The following is a 21,289-nucleotide window of genomic DNA, read 5'->3' as shown; positions in this document are numbered from 1 at the left end:
GCTTGTCCAGCTCACAGGAAAAAATTCAGTTTCAGTTTGTCTTTTATTGTCAAGGTTTGTTTCTTGTAAATTCTTCACAAAGTGGCGTCTGTGCATAAATAACAAGTGCTTCGTCATCAAATGATCGTCCCTCCAAAGATATACATATAATATTTTCTGATACTTTGTGTGTACACATAATTCATTAATTTTTGTTTTTCATTCGCGACACATATGTAAATTCAACTAGTTTTGTAATCAGCTTGTTTTTTTTTTTGGATTTTTGCTACATTTACACATAACGTTTTCGCTACAATTTCTTGATTTCTTTAGGTTTTTAGTGTTTCGAGTCCTCCCAAGCACATGGAGCATGCGTATCGGAATTGAATCCTTCGAAGGGCAGGGATGCGGTAATGATTGCGGAGTAGTTACCCCCTTAAGCGTTGCAAATTGCAATTCAACTAGGATGTGGGGGGCTTGTGCGGCTCTGAGTTCTTCGTGATGATTGTATGCATATTTTACTTAGTATTTAACTATTCTGCTATCCATGTCACGTGTAAATTATTTCACTCACTTCTCACCTTGCCAATGCTAAGCATTTTACAATCTACAATATATATATATATAATATATCCGGGTTATGTTCGATTTAGACTAAATGTACATAAAGCTAAGCGTTTTGATAGTAGCCTGGAGCATGGGTGTATAAAATAGACCGCCATAGTCCACATAATCGTAAATGCACAAGGAGTGGGTACCCACGGAACATAAAGTTAGAAAGGATATGAGTGGCTAACTGTCCAAGGCAACAGCTAAAGGAAACAATAGTTGCAATTTAAGGATGAGTTTTGGTAAATTCCAAGATTCTTAGGAGTTAACACCACGGATAATATACATTTTCTTTTCTTTTCCGTTTTAAGATCAACTTTTCTTTCATATATCAATCAGTGTTACCTCCTAAATTCCCTAGAAATGCAATGCATGATATCGAAGTAAGCATTATGTCTGTGATATGGGTATATCCCTATGAATATGTATTGTCCTGAATCCGGCCGCTGTCCTTAAGCCTTTAGTAATAAGTATGCTTTCGTCTCTAGATGCAACAGCCCACAGATTTGTCTCGAGTATAAACTAAGCTTTGCGCTCTTCGCTTGGTAATATGCATGTATAAATTTAGACACCATCACATCTGCTTACAAGCTACTTCTACAATATATATATAGAATATATGTATCCGCGTTATATGTATATTTCTTGTATATATATTTCAGTTACATATGGTTTCTTTTCATGTGCCTTGTGTAATATGCGCTTCATTTAACCCCCCATTTAAGACTAATAATACTTTTCCACTTGTAAACTGATTGTACAAAACATGCATATATATATATATATATAGATAGGCGTATAATATGGTATATCTATCTGTGTGTGTATATGTCCAGTATATGTCCAACTAGAACTAATAGTGATCGGTTATACATTTTTAATCTCTTGTCTAAAGCATTTCAACAGTTTTGTATTTCCTTTTTTTTTAGCTAGAAAGAATAAGTCTAATACACCGAGCTCCTGGAATTCCGGCCATTTTGGTTTTTTGGTTCCGGTTCCGGATTGAAAATAATATCAAAGCTGTACACATCGCGAAGCTCAAGTGTGTGTGCGTATGAGTGTGTTTTGTGTAATTGATGAAACAACCAATTTTGAGTCTTTAGTTACGCATATTTTACATTCATTTTTGTGCCGATTTTTCATATATATATTTTGTCATTTGTTTTTAGCAAAATAGTTGTAAAAATTATCGCACGTTAGCATGGCACACCTAGGACTACGGATGATAGGAGCACGGGGGATACAAATTAGAGCGATAATATTGAGCTTCGACTATAAAGCGGCCAGTCTAAGAGGGGCGTGGCAATCGTGTAAATAGTTCTAAATATTAAGTTACACAGAATTATCATCTAGCCGGCAATGACATCTTCAAGTTCGTTTTAATAACTTCATTTAGTGTTCTTTAAAGCTGAAACCCACGCATTGTAGTTAGTATTTTCATGACTTATTCCCTAAATATATATATTTTCTTTCATTTTTTGCTTATTGTGCATTTGTATTTCTCATTATTGTCAACTGCACGTTTCCTCCTTCAAATGCCCAAGATCAGCAAGTTTTCCTTATTTCTATACGTTTAAATATAGAGTTACATATTCACTAAAATTTATTACATATATTTGTCGCTTAGTTAGTTGCTGCTCTAATTTTCAACACTCAATAGCTTTGGTTCTAATAATATATATATATATTTTTTCTATCTTTTTCTTCGACATTTATATACTCGTAGTATTCTTTTTAGTTTTCCTATCAGGGCCTTTCAACACAAAATTCAGCTACAAAATCGAATTATTGTCCAGATTTCTTTCTTTTTTTTTTTGGGTATTTAGACACAATTACCAATTGGTTACATATCGGCTATATATTGGATATCATCGTTTATCTTTAAATATATAAATCGCGTTCGCAATGCGGGTATTGACATTTAGGTCCACCCATTTCGGGCGCTTCTTTTGGAGGATATTAGGATATCGTCATCCTCGGGTATCAGGTTCATATAAATCTCTTTGTAAAAAAATTGACAAATAAATTCGGCAAATTGACACATGATTATGTTGCCCAAATCGGTTATAGCGGGATGGCTAAAACACTCTAAGTTCAGTAGCAAAATATATGTATGTATCCCACAGGATTCATCCGGTTTCTGTGTGTATATACTTTGTGCAATCGTTTTTCTTCGATATTAGATATGGTGTGTTCAAGTGTCACCTCGTTTCATCTCAAATCCTCCATTACCAGGCTTAGGTTTTGGCCGCCGTCCTGGGATGGGAGTAGTAGTAGGGTTGGCCATTCCGCATCGGGTCTGTGGCTATTTTGGAGAGCATATCGGGTCCGCCGGGGTGCAGGTCATACTTGTTCACTCGCTCCTCGTTGATGGGCCGGGCATGCTTCGCCATCTGCTCCTGAATCCACGGCACGTACTGCACCACATTCGCATAGACACCGGGCAGTCTGGGGTGGGCGCACATGATGCCCCAGGACACGATGCCGCCGACAAACCAGCGGTCCTTCTCCCCCGGATACGGACACAGAAGTGGGCCGCCCGAATCGCCCTGCAAAAACATGTAGAAATAATAGAAAATCCTCCATCATCCTCTGAAAGCTTGGGGGATAAACTCACCTGACAGGCGTCCTTGCCTCCGTCATCGAATCCTGCACAGACCATGCCCTCCGACACTGTCAAGTTGTCCAGCCACTCGTCGCACTGGTTGCGGGTAATGATGGGCACCTGCACCTCGTTCACAATAAACTCGTACGTGGATTTGGCTGTTGGATAAAATAAATAAAGGGTGATTCTTAAATGTTTTTTCTTTCATAGTTTTCTATATCAAGTGTGAGTCAAATTGAGATCTTCACTTACGATCCTTTTCTTCCCTTTTCCCCCAGCCAATGACAGTACACAGAGTCCCAGGATGGAGATTCCTAACGCTCGGAGGTGGCAGGCAGACCGGAAGGAGGTGCTCATGGAAGGAAACTCGTGTAGCCAGCTTAAAGTTAAAAGAAAAAAATTCAAAGTTAAAAAATCATTCAAAAACTATCCAACCCATCATTCTCACCTGGAATAGTGCAATATCGTTGTCGTGGGCTATGGCCATGTTGTACAGGGGATGCGGAATAACCGCCTTGACTTTGACCTTCTGACCCGTGTAGGTAAATGAGTTGCGACGAGTTACTCCCAGCTGTATAGTCCAGTCTTCCAGATCAATAACCGTATAACTAATAAATAATGTTTAATAAATAATCTAAGTGGATTTTATTAAAGAAATACTCACTTTCCAACACAATGGGAGGCCGTCAACACCCATTGGTCCGAGATTAGGACCCCGGCACAGTAGAAGATCTTCTCGGGACCGCCCAAAATGGCTGCCAGGAAGGGCCAGTTACCAGGATTAGCTGGGGTGCCACCAATAATACGCCTAGAGGGCTTGTGGCGACCTCGTTTGACTCTTCCGCATTCTAAGAGTTTTTATTTTATATATAATTTTAAGATGCAAATCACAATCAAAACTCACCATAATTGGAACATGTTAGTTCAGCCATTGGATAATCCTCCGATCTCTTGCAGTTGGAGAATTCCTGCATCAAAGTGGAACGTCTCTTGGCGTACATTTTCCAAATATCCGTGGACACGTTTACGGAGGCCAGCAACGGACGATGGGTGCGTTGGGTCAGGACACTAGTGGCATTCACCGCCGAGTAGCCAAGAATGGAGCAAACGGCACTCGGGGAAACAGCACGATCCCAGTTCTTGACACAAGCTGGCATCCACTGACGCTGACCTATGCGGTAGACCTCCAGGACACCAGTTCCTACATCTCCATTCCGCTCACTCAATCTCACTATTCGAAAAGTACTTATTACCCAAACTAATAGTTAAAAAAGTCGTATTACTTACAGCAATTCCTCTCGTCTTGACCGTAAGGACAATCGATTATGCCATCACATATGTGCTTGGTTCCAATGCATTGCATATCGCCGCAGTATATCTCGTCTGGACCACATCTTTCACAGCTGGCCTCGTCCGCCTGATCCATGCAATCCAAGTGGCCATCACAAACATACTCGTGCGGCAGACAGCGGTTTTGGTCGCACTGGAAGCCATCGCACTTCGGATTCGAGGAGGCTATCATCACTTCGCGCACCTCCTCCAGACCCACACAGTCCTCGGAGCTGGGGAAGTCCTTGAAGAGCTTGCAGTTCAGGTACTCGGGAAGGCTAAGGCCAAAAACGTCAAAGAAAAATCCACATCGGCGCATGGTCTCCGTGCACAGCGTCTTGCAGGGTGGCACAGTGGCACTGGTTTAAGGATAATAAAGTTATAAAGTTCTTATGTTAGGAGAGGAGTTCCTCCTGACTTACCCACTCTGTCCACACTTGGGCACAAACAAGGTACATAGGAACAAGGAAACCAGTTCGTAGCATCTTACATCAACTAAGGCCTCATAGGAATCCAAGTCCTAAAGAATAAGAAAACATACGTCAAAGGATCTATAACTTCTTAGGAAGATAATCAGACTAACCGTCTGTGTTTCCAGTTGACCAAAATGTCCGATGTAGTTCGGGAACACGGTATAGTTATACGGTATCTGGGGACCCTGGCAAAAACGAACGATTATCGGCAGACAAGTGCCCGGAGCCGGGTTTTTGCCAAAGCTGGTGGTGTCCTCCACATGGATTGTATTGATGATCGTCTTGTTCACAAACTTAATTGTCGGATAGGCATTGAAGTAGGCAGCCAGTCCTCCGGCGATGGCCAGCAGGGCGAATGCATTGATCAGGATTTGGAACAGGCGGAACTTCAACCGGCCATTGGTAATATACGGATTTGAGCTCTTCCGCCGGTTGATGATCTGAAATTGGGATAATATGGTAGTCCTAGGCCTAGTCTCAGGGATATTCGTGCTTACCTGATGCTGCAAGGACATGGTGTGCGGGGCACCATTCTGGAAACGAACTATAGTCTGCAGGCTGCTGGGCGGACCACTCGTCTTGTGGAGCGGCGATAGAGTCTGCGGTGGCTCCAACTCCTCGATGGGTTCATGCTGTATTCCCTGCCGGCAGACTATCGGTGCTGGTGCTGAAAAGGAAACGAAAAATGTTAAACTTGTCCTTTCTAATTCATGTCCTTTAATCTTACCACTGCACAATCGCTTGGCGGAGAGGGAGGGCAGTAGCGGCGCCTCCATGAGCTTGGGGTTGTACCCCGGACTGGACGTCTGACTGAAGCTATCGCTAGAGATGGTTGAATCCTGGCGGAAGTTAATCCTGCCCCTAGGTGGTGGTACAGCTGGTGCCTGCTTAGCAGCTCCTCCTACTCCACCGCTTAAAAACCGCGTCGGTGCCAGGTCCGTTAGAGGAGTCTGCCTTTGAGCGGATCCTGGTGCATTTGATTTCCTGCCAACCTGATGCGATCCTGAGCCCAATAGCGGCGCCTCCATCAACTTGGAGTTGTAACCTGGACTTGAGCTGATCGAATAGCTGTCGCTGGACAAGGTTGAGTCCTGGCGTTGCTGCATTCTCGGATACGAAATCGGTGGAGGCTTAGTGCGTCCCAGTTTGTTTCGAACGGTCAGTGGAGGAGCTGGATGACCCCGAGGACCCATCTCCATGGAATCAAAAACTGCGTTGGCCTGCCGTAGTGGTGGCTCTGGTGGCCCTGGACGTTTCAAGTTGGGATTCAAATCGGCGACCGATGGCACCGTCACAGAGGGCGATGGCCCGGACATGGAGGACATGGTGCCACTGGAGATGGTACTAGAGCCTGCCGAGGCGGCAGAGGACGTTGATGCCGATGCCGAGACACTGGTGGTCTCCTTGGAGTTCTGAGATCTGTTTTCTCCCGATGAGTTGTTGCTGTTTCCACTGTTTTTGGCGGTTTGTGGTGGTTGCTTCCGGGCGGGAACCACTGGCAACTTTGAGCCGCTGTCGATTGAGGCTCCAACTCCACTGCTGCTGCTGGTGCTGTGGTTATTGTTACTGGCCTGGTATAGAGCCATTCCGAGGCTGTTGTTGTTGTTCAGCTTGTGCATGGCATCGTTGAGGATGGCCCGCTCCCGGAAAGCTGAGTCCCGGTTGGTGGCCAATGGAGAGTCAATTGAACTCGATAGGGGCTTCTCGTCCAGGGAGGACTGCGTGTCCACCGAGGAGAATCGACTGCGGAAATCAACACTGGTTGAGCTGCTGGCGAACCTCTCGCTATGACCACCCAGCGAGGACCCATAGGCGGAGTCAACGGTGCTGCTGGAGGAGCGCTGGGCTCGCTTGGCAATGTGACCCATTGCGGAGTATCGTCCGCCTGCGGCATGATAGCTGGCGACCTTGACCGGCGTGGAGGTTAGCGACTCGTCGAAGACAGAGTTCTCCAGACTCATGCGGTCGTCATCGGAAATGCCATCGGCATCCGCATATCCGTGAGCCGGAGCCGGACGTGTGGCAATGTCAACAAGCAGCGCTGATTGTAGCCCGCCTCCCTGTCCGCCAGTTCCTGCACCAGCCACTCCTCCACCACCCCCCACGCCGGCTACTGACTCTGTGGTCACGTTTGTTGGCTGCGGATAAACAAACACCGTGCCAGTGCCGTGGGCGCTATCCTGTCCGCCCGTAATCATGGGATTGGGACTGCCACTCGGCTGCCAGGCGGACTTGCCCCGCAGCAGTCGCCGTGGAATGGGCGGAGGGGGTGTGACTGGGGTGTCCACCCGCACCAGCTGCTGCTGCTGTTGCTGCTGATGGAACTGGAGCTGCTGCCTGGCGCCCATTGGCGCTGACTTGTCGTATTTCTGCTCCGTCATGTTTACCTGCCAAGGACGAGAGAAATAGAGGAAGAGCTCCGAGTTATGACTTGGCAAGTACAGTAATACATCAAATTAATGGGAAATAATCCAATATTAAATTATATCCATATACAATTTTAGAAATTGAAACATAAAAGTTGTACTATTTTTTGGAACTAATTCATTAATTAGAAGATAAGTATATCCTTCCTAGATATACCCACTGTAGCCACAATATCCTGTGGCAATATTCTGCACTATAAGCTCCTGACAGGTACTAGGATACGGGGAGGATGGAATCAGGGAGGGGCTAAGCTTTCGATAAGCCGAGTGCATAAAAACCCGACACAACGCCCTGCAAAGGGAAATGCGAAAAATAACTCTGTTTGCCCACGGATTTGTGGGCGTGGCCATGGATGCGAAAATATAGATTAAAATATGGGTGGTTCTAGTGGTTTTTTTTTGGCTGCCCTTTGCTGCCACCATCATCGATCTCCCGCATCCTGCAAAGCCAGCGAAACTTTACTTAAATCCCAGCGAAGCTAATCTCTTCTCGTTTCCCAGCCCGCCATTCAGGATTCTCCTGTCTGCGATGTCAGCTAAATAATACCAGACATCGTCCTGGCAGCCACTGTAAAAATATTTATTCTACCACAATGTTGCTGCTTAAATTTGCTTTTCACCTTAGAAAACCCAATGGATTCCTGGAAAATTCAAGAAGATTCTACCACAAAATAAAGTTGGAAAAGCTAATGGACTTTTAATTCTTTCAAGTTCTAAGAAACTCAATGAGCTTTCTACTTAATCATTTATACTTATGGCGGTTTCTTTTTTCTCAAATTAAAGTTTAAAAGACCTTGAACTGAAGCTTAAACTAAATTCAATTTATGAAAAGTTTCAGGGTTCTGTAACCCCTTAAAGCTGTTGAAAAGTCCACCATAGACCCCACTACTTACAAGCATTTGTGTGGCTGCCTGAGGAGGCAACTGCGACGGCTTTTGCTTGTCCTCGAGCATCGGATAGTAGTGGGAGGAGTGGCGTCGCACAATGCTGCTGCTGCTGTTGCTGCTGCTGGAATTTCCAGAGTTGCTCGGAAGTGGCAACAAAGTGACTGACTTGCACTGCTCCTGTTGCTTGTCGTAAAAGTCCAGTAGAGAGTTGAGGGGTAGTGCCAGGCTCGAGGCACGCTCCGATCTGTTTAAGAAAGTCCTTTTCAGCATAGTTTCTCTAATATTTCAATAAAAAATTTCCACAAAGTTGAAGGGCCAACTTACCTTGAGCGACTCCTCTGGTCGTCGGCCGAGGTCTGATGCTGATTGTGGTCCTGGGAGACGCTCAGAAATTGTTTATTCATATCGAGTGCGTTCATGGCTTAATCGTCGTAATTTGGCGGAATCGAAACTGAAAACGAGTATTGGATGGGTCAGATTAGTCCGTATGTGATTCACATTCGAATGCCGTCGCAAGAACTTTTTGTTTATAAGCCGCAGCGTTGTGCATGCCGCGCATATCAAAATCGGACTAGTGGCTATAGAACTACTATATAGACTCACTCACGTTCCCACCAAGGCATCATCCCCCCCCCCAAAAAAAAAAAGAAAATAAAATAAAACAACGATGAACCTAAAAGCCGGCCAAAATGAGCCAGTCATGCAAATAGCTGCGGGGTCCTTTTTGGCCACAAGAATCGAAATCAATTACACAATAGGCCACCCACATAGACACATCCCGGTGAAACGGACACGTGACAATAGATGGCACAAAAAAATCAAAATATGTGCAGGAACCCAGGAATGGGTTTCCATATGCCGGCATTGGGTAGCTATCTTCTAACACACAGTATATATCGATGCCATCGGAATCGGGCCAGGCAATTTGGTCTTTTGTGTCTAATGGATGCCATTAGTCGGCTCAGAGCACAAAACCTCCTGTTGTTGGTATTAAGTATTGTGTTAGCCAATGTCGATTTCGGGCGAATTTGGCCGGCCATCGAATTGAGTTGCTTTCACAGTCCTTTTTGCGAGGAAATGGAACTCGGGTTAATTAAGTTGAAAAAACTCGACAAAGCTACTATTTCTCTTAACTAGCAAAGACTTTAAAAAGTTTAAGTTTCCAATAATTTCTGATTTGACATTAAACCCTTATCTGAAAACTGAAAACTTGAGCCACAGGTGGGGCGATTAAAATAGTTTTGATTCACTTCGATTTGCAGCTCTGACCCACTTTAATCGGGTGCATGGGGCCAAGCGAGGCAGCTGGCAACAGGTGAACTATCACCTTAACTGGGCCGAAACGAGAAACCAAAACACAACACATACACACACACACCCATCCACCCACGCAGCTGTAGGCATTCCTGGTCAAACCCCTCGGACACTGGCCAGGCTACGGGGGCGGGAAGTGGCCGAGCTGGTATTCCATCAGAGTTCACAACGTGTCAAGGACGAGTATTGACACTAATCCAATGCAACCAGCCCGGTCAGGGGGCCTGACACAGTGTGGGTGGGAGTCCAAGAGCATGAGTTCACGAAAGTGCCATGAGTGCCCCAATCTGTTTACATAAACTTCAATTATCGAGTTGATCAAGTTCAATTACGGCAGTTAACTGGTTAGGTTTTAAGTTTTATGTTGGTTTTTAGGGTTTTCTAACTAAAATGGCTTATTATTAATCTCTTAATCGTTATTCATAGCTCTTAATATCATTTTTATAGAGGGAGAGTTAACATACTACCCTTAAAATAATAAGTGCTTGATTTTTCGTAAATAATTCAGTTTGTAATTCAAATTTGTGGTAATTCCAATTACTTCACACAACTGGCAAACAAATTCCAAGCCAGCCAGAACACTAACCAGGCAAACATATTCACAGCCATGGCGCATGGGTAAGCATAGATTTTTCCCATTAACCCACACATGCCCAGCATCCGGATGAAATGAAAACCAGAAGGACCAATTGGAGGTGGATGGTAGGAGGAGTGGCAAGCGTGGCAGGGACAGGATAAACACACAAATTCTATTTGCTTGGCATTTGTATGCTGAACACCAATTCCAAACTCATATGAACCATAAATTGTTTGCTTTTGTCCCGTCCTTTCCGATATTCCTGTGCAGAAAAGCAAAAAAAAATAAAAAACCGGACAAAAAACCAAAAACCGAAAAAGCAGTCAGGCAAATCGCATGGGCAGGGTTGGCTGGCTTTTAAATTATATTAACTCGAAGGCCATGGGTAAGGAGCCGGAGCTTGGGCCAGGCCAGAATTTGTATTTATCGCCGACCTTTAAGGTTATTACCCAAATTGTTGGCGCATTTGCCAAGTGTCAGCCCCTCAAATTCCAATCACAAATCAAAAATCTCTGTCAGATGTGCCAGAGGCAGGCAGGAAGGCAAGCAGGCAGGCACTCAGGCACTCCCTGAAAAGGTTGAAATTCCGATCCAGACAATCCAGCCCGGCAATCTAGCAATTGTTCCTGTGCGCCTGATTGCTTGGGTAAACATTATTAAGTATACGTCTAGTTGTTCAGATGCCTCAGCCCGCAGAAAATTACATTTTGAGTATGGCAATGGGAATGGGAATGTAAATGCGAATAGAAATGGAAATGGCAGTCGTAGTTAATCAGTAGACAGTCTGAGACCAGACTGTGGAATTTTCCTGCTCTTATCGGAGTCCATGACTGCAGATTCCTGGAATTGTGGCTTGTGGCATTCCATCGAGAACTGGTTACTCCTGCAATTGGCACTCGTTTCTTTAATTTCCTTGAATCTTACATATATTCTTGTAATCAATCTTTACGTGTTAGTTTCCCTTCTAAGGCCGATTGAAAGGAAATCATTAAAACGCCAGCACATGGGTTCTGACTTACATAAGGTCTGTGCCAATTACCGTCTGCCTGGTGGACATCTTTCGCTCATGTCCTTCGGGCGGCAATCAGCCCCATGATTTGGGTGCGACAGATTAGGTGTATAGTATACATATGAAATTGTTTGTGTATATTACAGTAAGGAGCAAATTCAAATTCCAGCCATGGCATATTTGCGTACAGTCCAGGTCCGAAACGGAGTTCATGGAATTTCATTACGTGGACATCCTGAGCAGAGAATGCCGAGCAATGTGTGTGCCAAGCATCTGAACCTGGGCATTTTTTTGGGCAACAATTTTTTCACACACTTCCCCCTAGAAATATTACGTATACGCTTTAGCTGGGGAAATATTTTAAATTTATGACCCCACGCCGGTTAGGCTCTCATTTGTCTGGGACTAGACATAAATTATGGCTGAGCATTTAATTAGATGGTCCCAGCAATGGCACAGCGAGCAGGTGACTTTTGTATCTAAATAGCCGAGAAAATCAAGACATTCCTTTCACTTTCCATTATTATAGCATACTTTTTCGCGCCCAGCGAGAGGGAAGATTAAGTATACGCCCGAGTGTTGAGGAATAGTGTTAGATATTACGTATACGACATGTTAGGCATGTTCAGACATAATACTTTAATTAGCAACAAATAAGAGCCTTTTTAGAACCGGGGGCAGACATATTTGCATGAGGGAACGTGACTATTGTACGACCCAATCACATATGCAATAAAAGGCACCAAATGCGATTATGGCCAAAGGTAACAATATTACTGTTTGAAGCCGAGTCAAAGGACATGTAACAAATAGGATCTGAAAAAAAATTGTCTATCTTGGCTGTGATATTAAATGAATTTCCAACAAATACACCACAAACCATTCCAGCAGCTACCATCCAGTTTACGTAACTTGGCATAGAATTGTTGCTTCAGTGGCAAGGAAAGTGGGTGGGAGGCGTGGCAGCTAGGCACGCCCATACAATTAACAAACGAAATATTAGAGACACACACAAGCACAACACACGCAGCCAGACAGAGTCAGCGTGCCATTGTTGGTAATTGTGCAATCAGCAAGGCGATGGTGTGCGATATAATGGGATTGTGCGTCTGTATGGGCGCGTGCTGTGAATTGCTTTAAAAGGATGCCAACATATGATGGCCAGGGGCAAGTGGGGGTTCTGTTTCCACAAGAAAAGGGAAGGCGAGAAGCCCTAGGCGGCTTCAAAACGCAAAACAGGCGTTCAGCAATTTCGAATTTGCAATTCTATGTGGCAGCCAGCTCCAATGTTGCAAACTTCCGCTGGGGAGGGCCTCGAATCGATTTTCATTTCCATTTTACATTCGCCTTGCGAAGCACTGCGTTGACTGACATCCATCGACGGGCATCGTCTCTATTACTGCCAGCCAGGCATCTAAGTAAAAGACCAATCAGTGGCCACATTCATTTCCGCCAACAGTTGATCGGTCACATGAGATTTCAAGTCACTCTTAATATAAGAAATAAGTTACTAAGTAACCATCAGAACTCAAAAATGTCTACCATCAGTGTAAGGAAGAGCAGAGGTATCAAGGTATTTAAATTTCAACAGCAAGCCTTCTGGCTTATGATGTCAGTTAGTTATCCTGCCAGGATTGCAGTTGACATAGTAGCAACAACTGAAAGGAGGAGATTGACGAGCATTGAGCAATTTTCTGGATGCGTTCGACCAATGTGTGCTGACGTTTTTTTCCTCCCCCCCATCCTGATACATTGTTCGAACAATTCGAATTTACTGTCATCGTCAACGCTATTGTCCTCTTTGTCAATTTACGTTCGAATCGGCGGAAGGAATGGGGAAAGAGCTGGGAGGCTCAAGAGCTGAGGGACTAGGTCTGGTCCTGTTTGCCAATGTCTAGCCTGAAGCTGCTGGGTCGACGGAGGCTTCACTTTCATTAGTCAATGCGGCAGTGTTGGCAGCAACGCTTTGTTTCTGACAACCCAACGGGGCACGTGGCACTGGCCGCGATACCAGGATGCGGCACGATGGGGCAGGCAGGAGGCCGAGGCACATGGTGTCTTTGTTGGGTGATGTGCGTCTGGGCTCTGCTGTGCTGTGGCACGGCTTATGATGCCTGGCCGAGCACTAATGGCTGTCTGCCTGTCTGTCAGTCAGCGGCTCTGCGAATGTGTGCGTTTGTGGGCAAATAGATGGAACCAGGCAACCGGAAAGTGGGTGGTGATGGGTGGTCCTTTCTGGGCAACAAAATCGAAGTTTAACTTTCTACTTAATCCCTCATATATCCTGAATTATATAAACATATAGTTTACAGCCAAGGAAATTTCAAATATTTAGTGACAATAAGATCGAGCAGTCCTTTGTTTTCAGTGCAGAATGGAGGGGAGTGTTTGTGGCAGATAACCCAGACCCCTATTCACATCCTGTGTGTCCTGTGCTTCGAACCGTTAACGGTCGGATGGCTAAGAAGTGAAACAGTAGAGTAATGGAGCAATAGAGCATTGGAGTACTGAAGTACTGGATCAGTTATTAGCAGGAGGAGAAAAAATCATCTTCCAGCTTTTCCCATTTCGATGCCAGCTCTCGTGTTTGCTTTTTCAACCGCCGGCCTTGTCGACGACGGCAACGGAAATGGATTTTCTTACTTGGACGCTTCGGCTGTAATTTATGAGCATTTTTCCACAATTTCACTTCAGAATCCGGCCCCCAGCCGCCTTGCAGCCCAACGCTTTTGTCAATTAAATATCGGTTAAGACCCCACCCACTGTCTTCGAGTGCAATCAGTTGCCATTCAGCCGAATAGCAGCCCCAAATGCAAGGTGGTTGGGTGGCGGATGGAATCTCTCTACCAACTCAAGGACACACACGAGCCGCAAGCCCCCGAGCTGCAGCTGATTCTGGGGACGGGTGGGGACGAGTGGGGACGGGGGTGGTGGGATGTCAGCTGCGCAATTCACAGTCATTTAATTATGGCCGCAACCATCAGGACTTCCCCGTCCTCCACTTGAGATTTAATTTCCAAAGACCGTTTGTTTCCTTGGTCCCAGAATCGTTAAAATCAAATCAAAGGCAGAAATTTATCTTTTTCATTAAATCGAAAATGCCTGCGAGAGTTCTCGGACGGGCCCAGTGAGGCCCGTTGTCTAGGACATCGCTGCCAGGACAATGCCATTGTAAGTAAGTAAATTCCATGGTAATTAGCTATCTCGGCCCGAGGGGTCGAAGGCTAAATATTTGCATATCGATTGAGGCGTCAGTGCCTTATAGTGCAGCAAGAGCTCCAAACAGATAATTAATTTGAAAATTGAATTCCTGGAATAATTGCTTATCTTAATCGTAAAAAATCAAAGCATCTATTAGGGTTTCACTTCCAGTAAAGTTTATAAATGAGATTTTTTCGGGGTATCCTTGCTGGTGGCATTATTGCAAATTTCAAAGTGCGTTCATCTCATTTAAATGCAATTTGTGCGTTCCCTGAACCCCAATTTAATAGTCTGGTCTGGTTTTCGGGTCCAGACAGAGCTAATTGATTTCTTATTAGGGAGCCGAACCGAAATTTATGGTATTTCAGTCCATTGGCACGTTGTTCGAAATCTCAAAGGACTGACCATGGTTCCAAAAAAAGGGAAATTGTTGATTTGGATTGCTTAAGAATTTTCGCTCTCTACTACTATTTTTTTTTTTTGTCGTTGAATCGATTTTTGTCCTGGGACTGAGCCTGTGTGCGGCGGGATCTTTGTTTGTATTTGTTTCTACCAAATTGAGTTCGAATGCTGCGCGAATGGCCGAGGTTTTCCTTTTTTTTGGGGATAGCACAAGTTGATACAACTTGGGGAAACTCGCAACGTGATGTTTAAGTGTGATTCCTTGTAGTTCCTCTGTGTGTATGTGTGTGTGAGTTGGTCCTTATAGGTGGGCCTCCAACAGCGTGTGCTTGTGTGTATGTGTGTGTATCTGCCTTGTTGTCCTGTTTGTTTTGCACTTCAACTTTGCCTGGGCCTTAGGTTCAACAAATTCATGCTTCCATCTCATCTTACTTACTCTCCCCCTTCTTTTTTTTTATGAGTTTTGTCCTTCTATCGCTCTCGGCAGGTCCTGCTCTCTTTGTCTTCCTCTGTATCTCTCTTTCTCTACCATTCCCTTCCTCTGGTGCTCTTCGAGGCTTACAAATTTTCGTGCCTAAGTCAAATAATGCGCCAACACATCGTTTCACACTTAAATGCTACAAAAAGTAATATGCAAGGACATTTTGACAGTTGCTATTATATTAACTTAATTAGTCCTTAATATACATATTTATTAAATCTTTTTCTTATAATATATAGAATTAACACTCTTAAAATAAAAGAAAATGTAGATCTACTTGGGTCCTCTTAATACTATCTTTACAAAAGGACCTAATCGATATAACTTACATATTTCAATAAACGTCGATTGTATCTGCTCACTTTAGGCAGTTACCACTGTTCATTATAGTTATTGTTGTTGTTGCTGTTCGTCGGCAGCCAGCATCAATCTTTGTCCAGCATTTTGGCATCTTTCTGGTTGTTGTAGTATTCTTTTATATATTTTTGTCGGCTCTGTTTGTTTGCCCTTTCTTGGGGCCATACACCTCAGTGTTGGGTTTATTTTATATTTATTTCGTGTTGCAAAGTAGGATGGGCATTGGGCATGGCCAGGGAGGGAGGGAGGATTGCCAGAGGCAGTCCAAAAATATGAACTCAGCACTGTGCGTGCGTGTATGTATATGGATGCTGGTGCGTTCGTGCGTGCGTGCGTATGTGTGTGTTTTGGGTATTTGCCTCGATATTTTAAGTATCCTGTTTGCGCTGTTTGCTGCGGCTGCTGCTTCTAATTCTTGCGCTGCCTACTTTTAGGAGCTTCGAGCTGCCTGCCGAGCTGGCGGGCCCTCCTCTTTCCCGCTTCCTGGCTATTTTTGTTGCTGCTATTGGGCTTTGTTCGAGGTATTATTTGCGTAAATAGAATTTACGTTTACGTTTTCCACACATTTGGGTTTTCCACGTATTCACACACACACAACTAAATTAACTTTGATTGCTTGCCTGTTGTTCTTGGCTTCTTCTCTTCAGCTTTGTTGTGTTGTTAGCAATATTCTTACATACGTATATGTATGTATGTTCGTATATATGTAATCCCGTTAGGATACAGGTGCAAATAACAAGGTGCAGGTTACGGCTAATTTATTGTCGCATTCTCACACGCCACTCACTCCACTCACTCACTCACTCACACACAGTCACAGTCAGAGTCATTCTTTTCGTTCGATCTCACTCGCACCCAGTTATCTTGCACTGATGTACTGTCTAGCTGCTTCCTCTTCTCCAACCGTTTCAATTTTTACTCATCCTCTTCTTCTTCTTTACAACATCCCATCATGCCTCCCTAGCCTAGCGTAAAGCATTTCATGTTGCGATAGTGCCGACGTTTTTGTTGCCCTTCCTACTGCTGTTGCTGTTGCTGATGCTGATGCTGCTGCTGTTGTTGCTGCTGCTGATGCTGATGCTGATGCTGGCCACCAGCTGCTGCAGCTGCACGCGCCGCCTCGGATAGCACGTGCTTTGGGCCAAGACCGTCAAGTCAACGGCGCTCAAATTGAACTAAACGGAATCGCTTTCGAAATGTGGCTTTTCTTTGATTTCTGCACGGCATCCGAGACCCGCTTTACCAGTGCCAGGCGTGCGCAAAGAGGGCATGTCCTTTCGGCTCTGTTTCAGTGCTTCGTGGCACAATGGGATGCCTATCCCGATTAGAATAAAAATTAAAAAAAAAAGAAAAATTAAAAAATAAAAAAAAAATTGGCCTATCCTATGCGCCGCCTTATATAGGCTCGACCAGAACCGGTTGCGAATTATAAAAAAATAATAATAATGGCTGCCCAGCCATTTTGAAATTAGGCGCCATCTAGTGTTTAGTTTTCTGTATTACTCATACGACATGTGTTTCAAAACATTTTCGTAAACTGTAAACAAAACATTTCGTAAAACAAAAGCTAGGTTTAAAATCATTTGAAAAGTACATTTTTAAGGTTAAGATTTTCTTGAAAAAGCCAAGTTATACAGCTATAGACTCTAAGCATAGTTTTTCCTCCAAAACTTTTATACTGTCCCATGGTCTCTTCGGGCCAAATTACCGTTCGCATACTTCGGTGGAATTCGGCAAAGTCTTTCTCTCTCTGAGAGCAACTCTTTGCTCTAAAAGTCCCTCTCTTTCCCTGTGGTGAATTAGAGTCCTTTCGCTCTTTACTATCACCAGCTGAGCCTAAGGAAACTTAAATATTCCCAGGATAAATTATCAAAGTCCTGGAATTTTTTATAATTACTTCTTTTTCGGGCAGCGACAATATTTTTTTCATAAAAAATACGCAGTTGAGTTACGGTTCATAAAAACAGTGCGTATACTTAATAAATTGCGTATACGACTAGTAATCCAATGGTATTCATTAAAAACGGATTAAAATACTAGCCTTTAGCATTTAATAGAAGAAATATTAGTTTATTTATTGTGTATAAAATATATTATAGGATAAGTAATACTAAGTAAGAAATAATAAACCGCCAAAATGGTCCTCGAAGTGTCTGACCAAGGGAATTCCAGCTTAAGTCAGGGAATAAACACACGGAAAATTTTACTACGAATCTGAAAGCTACTTGCCGGTAGACTATGTGACCTCCACCCCGATTGCCTCTGTTCAAGGTACGTGTGACACGGCCCAAGGATCCACTTCTTAAATCCGCATACTCGTCCGCTTGCATAATGTGCTTTTGTGAGCAATTAACATTTGAATGTATGCTCGTGATTTTATTTATGGCCCTCACTTGCCCTACACAATATCCCTTCGTCTTATCCTGCCCCCTTCCTTGCAGGATGTTGTTTTGTTCTCAGTTCCTCTTATCGCACTCACAGCTGAGCAAAAACAAAAGCAGTTGCAGCTGCAGCCAAAGGATATGGGAGCAACAACAAGCCACCAGCAACCAGCCACCGGCAAGGAAGTCATAAATTTTGCCAACGGTTAACAGGTGCATTTGAAATGTTCGCCCTTAAAAAGAGATAAATGCATAAGCTTGTGAGAGGGCTTAGGTGGGGAAGGATGCTGGTGTGCTGTTTCTATTATACGATAGAGAACAGTGGGAACTGGTAGAATTCAATTTCCGCTTAGGTTTAGGAAGACAATGCCATTGCAATGTGTTTAGTCAAAAAGACTATATATATTTTGTAAGTATAATAGCTCTACTACTTCCCTTATTAAAGCCCATTGCAGATTATTAATTATTATCCTGCCAACTCTCTGTCCGCTCTTTCTCGATAAATTATAATTTTTATCCACCACACCACAGCGCACTTACCCGCTTAAAAGTACTTGTGAAAATTCGGATTAATGTCCTTCCTGAAACTATCGATGCGAATAGCTCGAAGTGCACTGGCGAATTGTTAAAGCCAGATTCAAAGCTATGGCCAACGACGACAGCGACGAAAAGCCAGTAAAAACCAAAGTCTAATCGAAATTCCTCAAAAAGCTGTGTCGCTTTCAAGGAAAATTTATGCAGAATCAGCAGGGTTGGGGATTCCAACGCGTTACCCGTGAGTCAGTGGGAATTCTATCGGGGGTAAGCTGACTGACACGCCTGTTGCATGCAACCAACACGAAAGCCACCACTTCCGTTGAAACGTAAAAGTGGAAGAAAAAAAGTGGCATGTTATTAAACGCGCTTTTCATCGAAAATTTTCCACCAAGTGCCATTTGATATTAGCTTAGCTGTCCATTTATTTACCTAGATACTTCCACACTTGGCTTAATGGGAATTTAAAATTAAAATATTATATAACATCTAATAGTACTAGACTAGTACTAAACTACATGCAACCTATAACTATAACTTGCAACTAAGGGAAGTGGAGAAAACCACACAGACTATAGAGCTTTTCATAACTGGCCGCACGAAGCAGTTTTCATTTAATTAGTTTCTTCGTTGAAAACAAGGTTCCGGGGGGAAAATGGACAACACAATGGCTAAATGAGAATTTTTATGAAACCAAATGCAAAACAAAGGATACAACAGGTACTTAAGGGGGCTTGTTCTGGAGCATTTTAATTAGATTCTCTGCTAGGGGGGTTCGTTAGAAATAATAGGGAAAGGAATGAACAATCTTAAAGGATTGGTCGCCACTTAAAAAATATATTACACTGGATTTTGAAAACCAGGATTTCCCCATACGAATCGGAAAAATATTCTTTGAAATTTTTATTTCAAAGTTTTCAAGCAGATATTACCCTCAAGGATTAGATAGAATATCGATTTTAATCCGTTTAAAACTGGAATTGTTTCTTGTATGGATAAAGAACTTACATATGAATACCCCGAAGTTTGTAAGAGGTTTGTACCATTTGTATTTAATCCGGCCGCGTGGCAAGAAGAGAAAAGGACATAGATAGGGAGAGATGGCCACATGTGGCACGGCAAATTGTCAGGTGCTAAGCTTTGATAAAGTGCGCACTCAAAAGGACGAAAGCAAAAGAAGTTAAGCTCCGGCCAGGGAGCATGGAGCATGGGAAAATCGCCCCAAACAGAATGCAGACAGGAACATTTATTCGCTGTGAGACGCGAATGGTTTTTGTTTGTTTTTGTCCAGAATTCCATGCCCCCTAAAGCCCCCGCCCCACTCACCCCACAGGTCAAAGTTTTCTTTGAAAACTTTCATATGGGAAAATTGTTGGAGCTGCTGGATCTGGATGGGGCTACCAGGTAACTGAAACGTTGATTTCAAGCAAATTGGCTGCGCCTGTCCGGGGATTGGGGGCTGTGTGCCTGTGAGTTGGGTTTTTGTTTATGGAAAGTGTTATTGTTTGACTTTGAACTTTCCGCTTGTTTGCGTGTGTGTTTTTTGTGTGTGCTTTGGACCAAAGCTGAGAATGGCCCAAACAATATCATAAAATTTAATGCGCTCATATTTCATGGGTTAACAAACGCAAAAGGATCTGCGTTCAGGACGCCGTGTGCCTCGAAAATTCATAAATCATTTCGCTTTGGTTTTATCGCATTACTTCTTAAACGCTCGGCCTAAAGTGATTGAAATGTTTTAGACGCATAATACGAATTGCATTCGCGGTTATTTTTATGACTTCGATAACTCTCATGAATGGGCGGTCTATTATTAAGTCCTCTTGGGTTTTCTAGACCAGAATATATTTTATTGTTTGACATAATTATTTCCAGCTTGGTGATAACAGAATATCTACACATTAAACTGTGAAGCGATTACGTCTTTTCCATAAATTGATGGGTTTTTAATTCATATGCTATCTCTAGAGAAAGTAGTTTCAATTTTGGAAAATTATGATAAAATATTTGTAGCCAATAAAGATAAACAAAGCGTGACCTGAGAAACACACCCACTCTATATTTTATACAAATATTTTCCATAGTTTAAATGTTTCTTAAGCTTTTAATATTTTTATTTATCTGCGAACAGTTTCCGTATTAGGCGATAAGGAATTCTCTACTTACGCCAGAGTTCAAATGCTGAGACTTCTAGGGACTGCAACTGCATTGAAAACATTGTAGAACTTTTTAAAAAAAACTACTTTATTGTGGGAAAAAATATTTATTTGAATGGAAGAACTAAGCTTAATACATATCCCAAAAACACTCGAAAAACGGAGCTAGAAATATGCGTATTTTTGTGTGGACACTGCCGGCCGGAGGTGTTTTCACAACTATTTTTAAGAGCCTATAGCTATACGGCTCTGCGTTCTTTTGTTGCTCGCATTTTCTCCGCCGCCTCTAGGGTTTTTGATAAGCTCGCGATTCGCACAATTAACAGTGTCGGTGAGGGGGGATAAGAAGAAAGGCAATGAGACGAGCATCCGCGACACTTATTGTGATTTTCCTGTGCTCCGGGCGCTCTTTTGTGCACTTTAATAGGCCCAGCTAAAGAAGAAGATCGTGAGAAATTGACGCCTTGGCATTCACAAGGGTGTGATAGATAAATATCCATTCTATATATATTTATATTATATTAAAATACTTTACAGATTCATGAATTCCCGTATAAGAATTTACAAAT

At 43.2% G+C, this 21,289-nt stretch overlaps 1 protein-coding gene across 3 annotated transcripts; it reads right to left on the bottom strand.

Moving 5' to 3' along the window:
• Positions 1-615: 615 nt before the first annotated feature.
• Positions 616-21,159, bottom strand: LOC6496027. Of its 3 annotated transcripts, none has more exons than XM_001960037.3 (14): positions 20,731-21,159; positions 8,633-8,759; positions 8,315-8,552; positions 5,723-7,382; positions 5,493-5,662; positions 5,106-5,435; positions 4,945-5,042; positions 4,481-4,881; positions 4,098-4,424; positions 3,858-4,041; positions 3,642-3,801; positions 3,446-3,572; positions 3,206-3,351; positions 616-3,137 (listed from the first exon to the last, which is right to left on the bottom strand). In XM_001960037.3, exons 2-14 carry the CDS (start codon positions 8,725-8,727, stop codon positions 2,826-2,828), a joined length of 4,248 nt encoding a protein of 1,415 aa, XP_001960073.2. In that variant the 5' UTR covers positions 8,728-8,759; positions 20,731-21,159; the 3' UTR covers positions 616-2,825. The 3 variants fall into 3 exon arrangements, with proteins under 3 accessions (XP_001960073.2, XP_014763601.1, XP_014763600.1); XM_014908115.3 differs by lacking the exon at positions 20,731-21,159 and adding an exon at positions 18,571-18,644; XM_014908114.3 differs by lacking the exon at positions 20,731-21,159 and adding an exon at positions 15,622-16,984.
• Between the last annotated feature and the right edge of the window lie 130 nt (positions 21,160-21,289).

This window comes from Drosophila ananassae, chromosome 3L (assembly GCF_017639315.1).
Source record: "Drosophila ananassae strain 14024-0371.13 chromosome 3L, ASM1763931v2, whole genome shotgun sequence".
Classification (NCBI taxonomy): Eukaryota; Metazoa; Arthropoda; class Insecta; order Diptera; family Drosophilidae; genus Drosophila; species Drosophila ananassae.
The sequence above is the reverse complement of the archived record's forward strand: the minus strand, read 5'-3'. Positions and strand labels throughout refer to the sequence as shown.

Coding starts and splice junctions, on each gene's coding strand:
- LOC6496027 (XM_001960037.3), bottom strand. CDS start 8,727: ATGAACGCACTCGATATGAATAAACAATTTCTGAGCGTCTCCCAGGAC. Junction 3,352..3,445: donor GAAAAGGGAAGAAAAGGATC/GTAAGTGAAGAT, acceptor TTTATCCAACAG/CCAAATCCACGTACGAGTTT. Junction 3,138..3,205: donor GAGGCAAGGACGCCTGTCAG/GTGAGTTTATCC, acceptor ATGTTTTTGCAG/GGCGATTCGGGCGGCCCACT.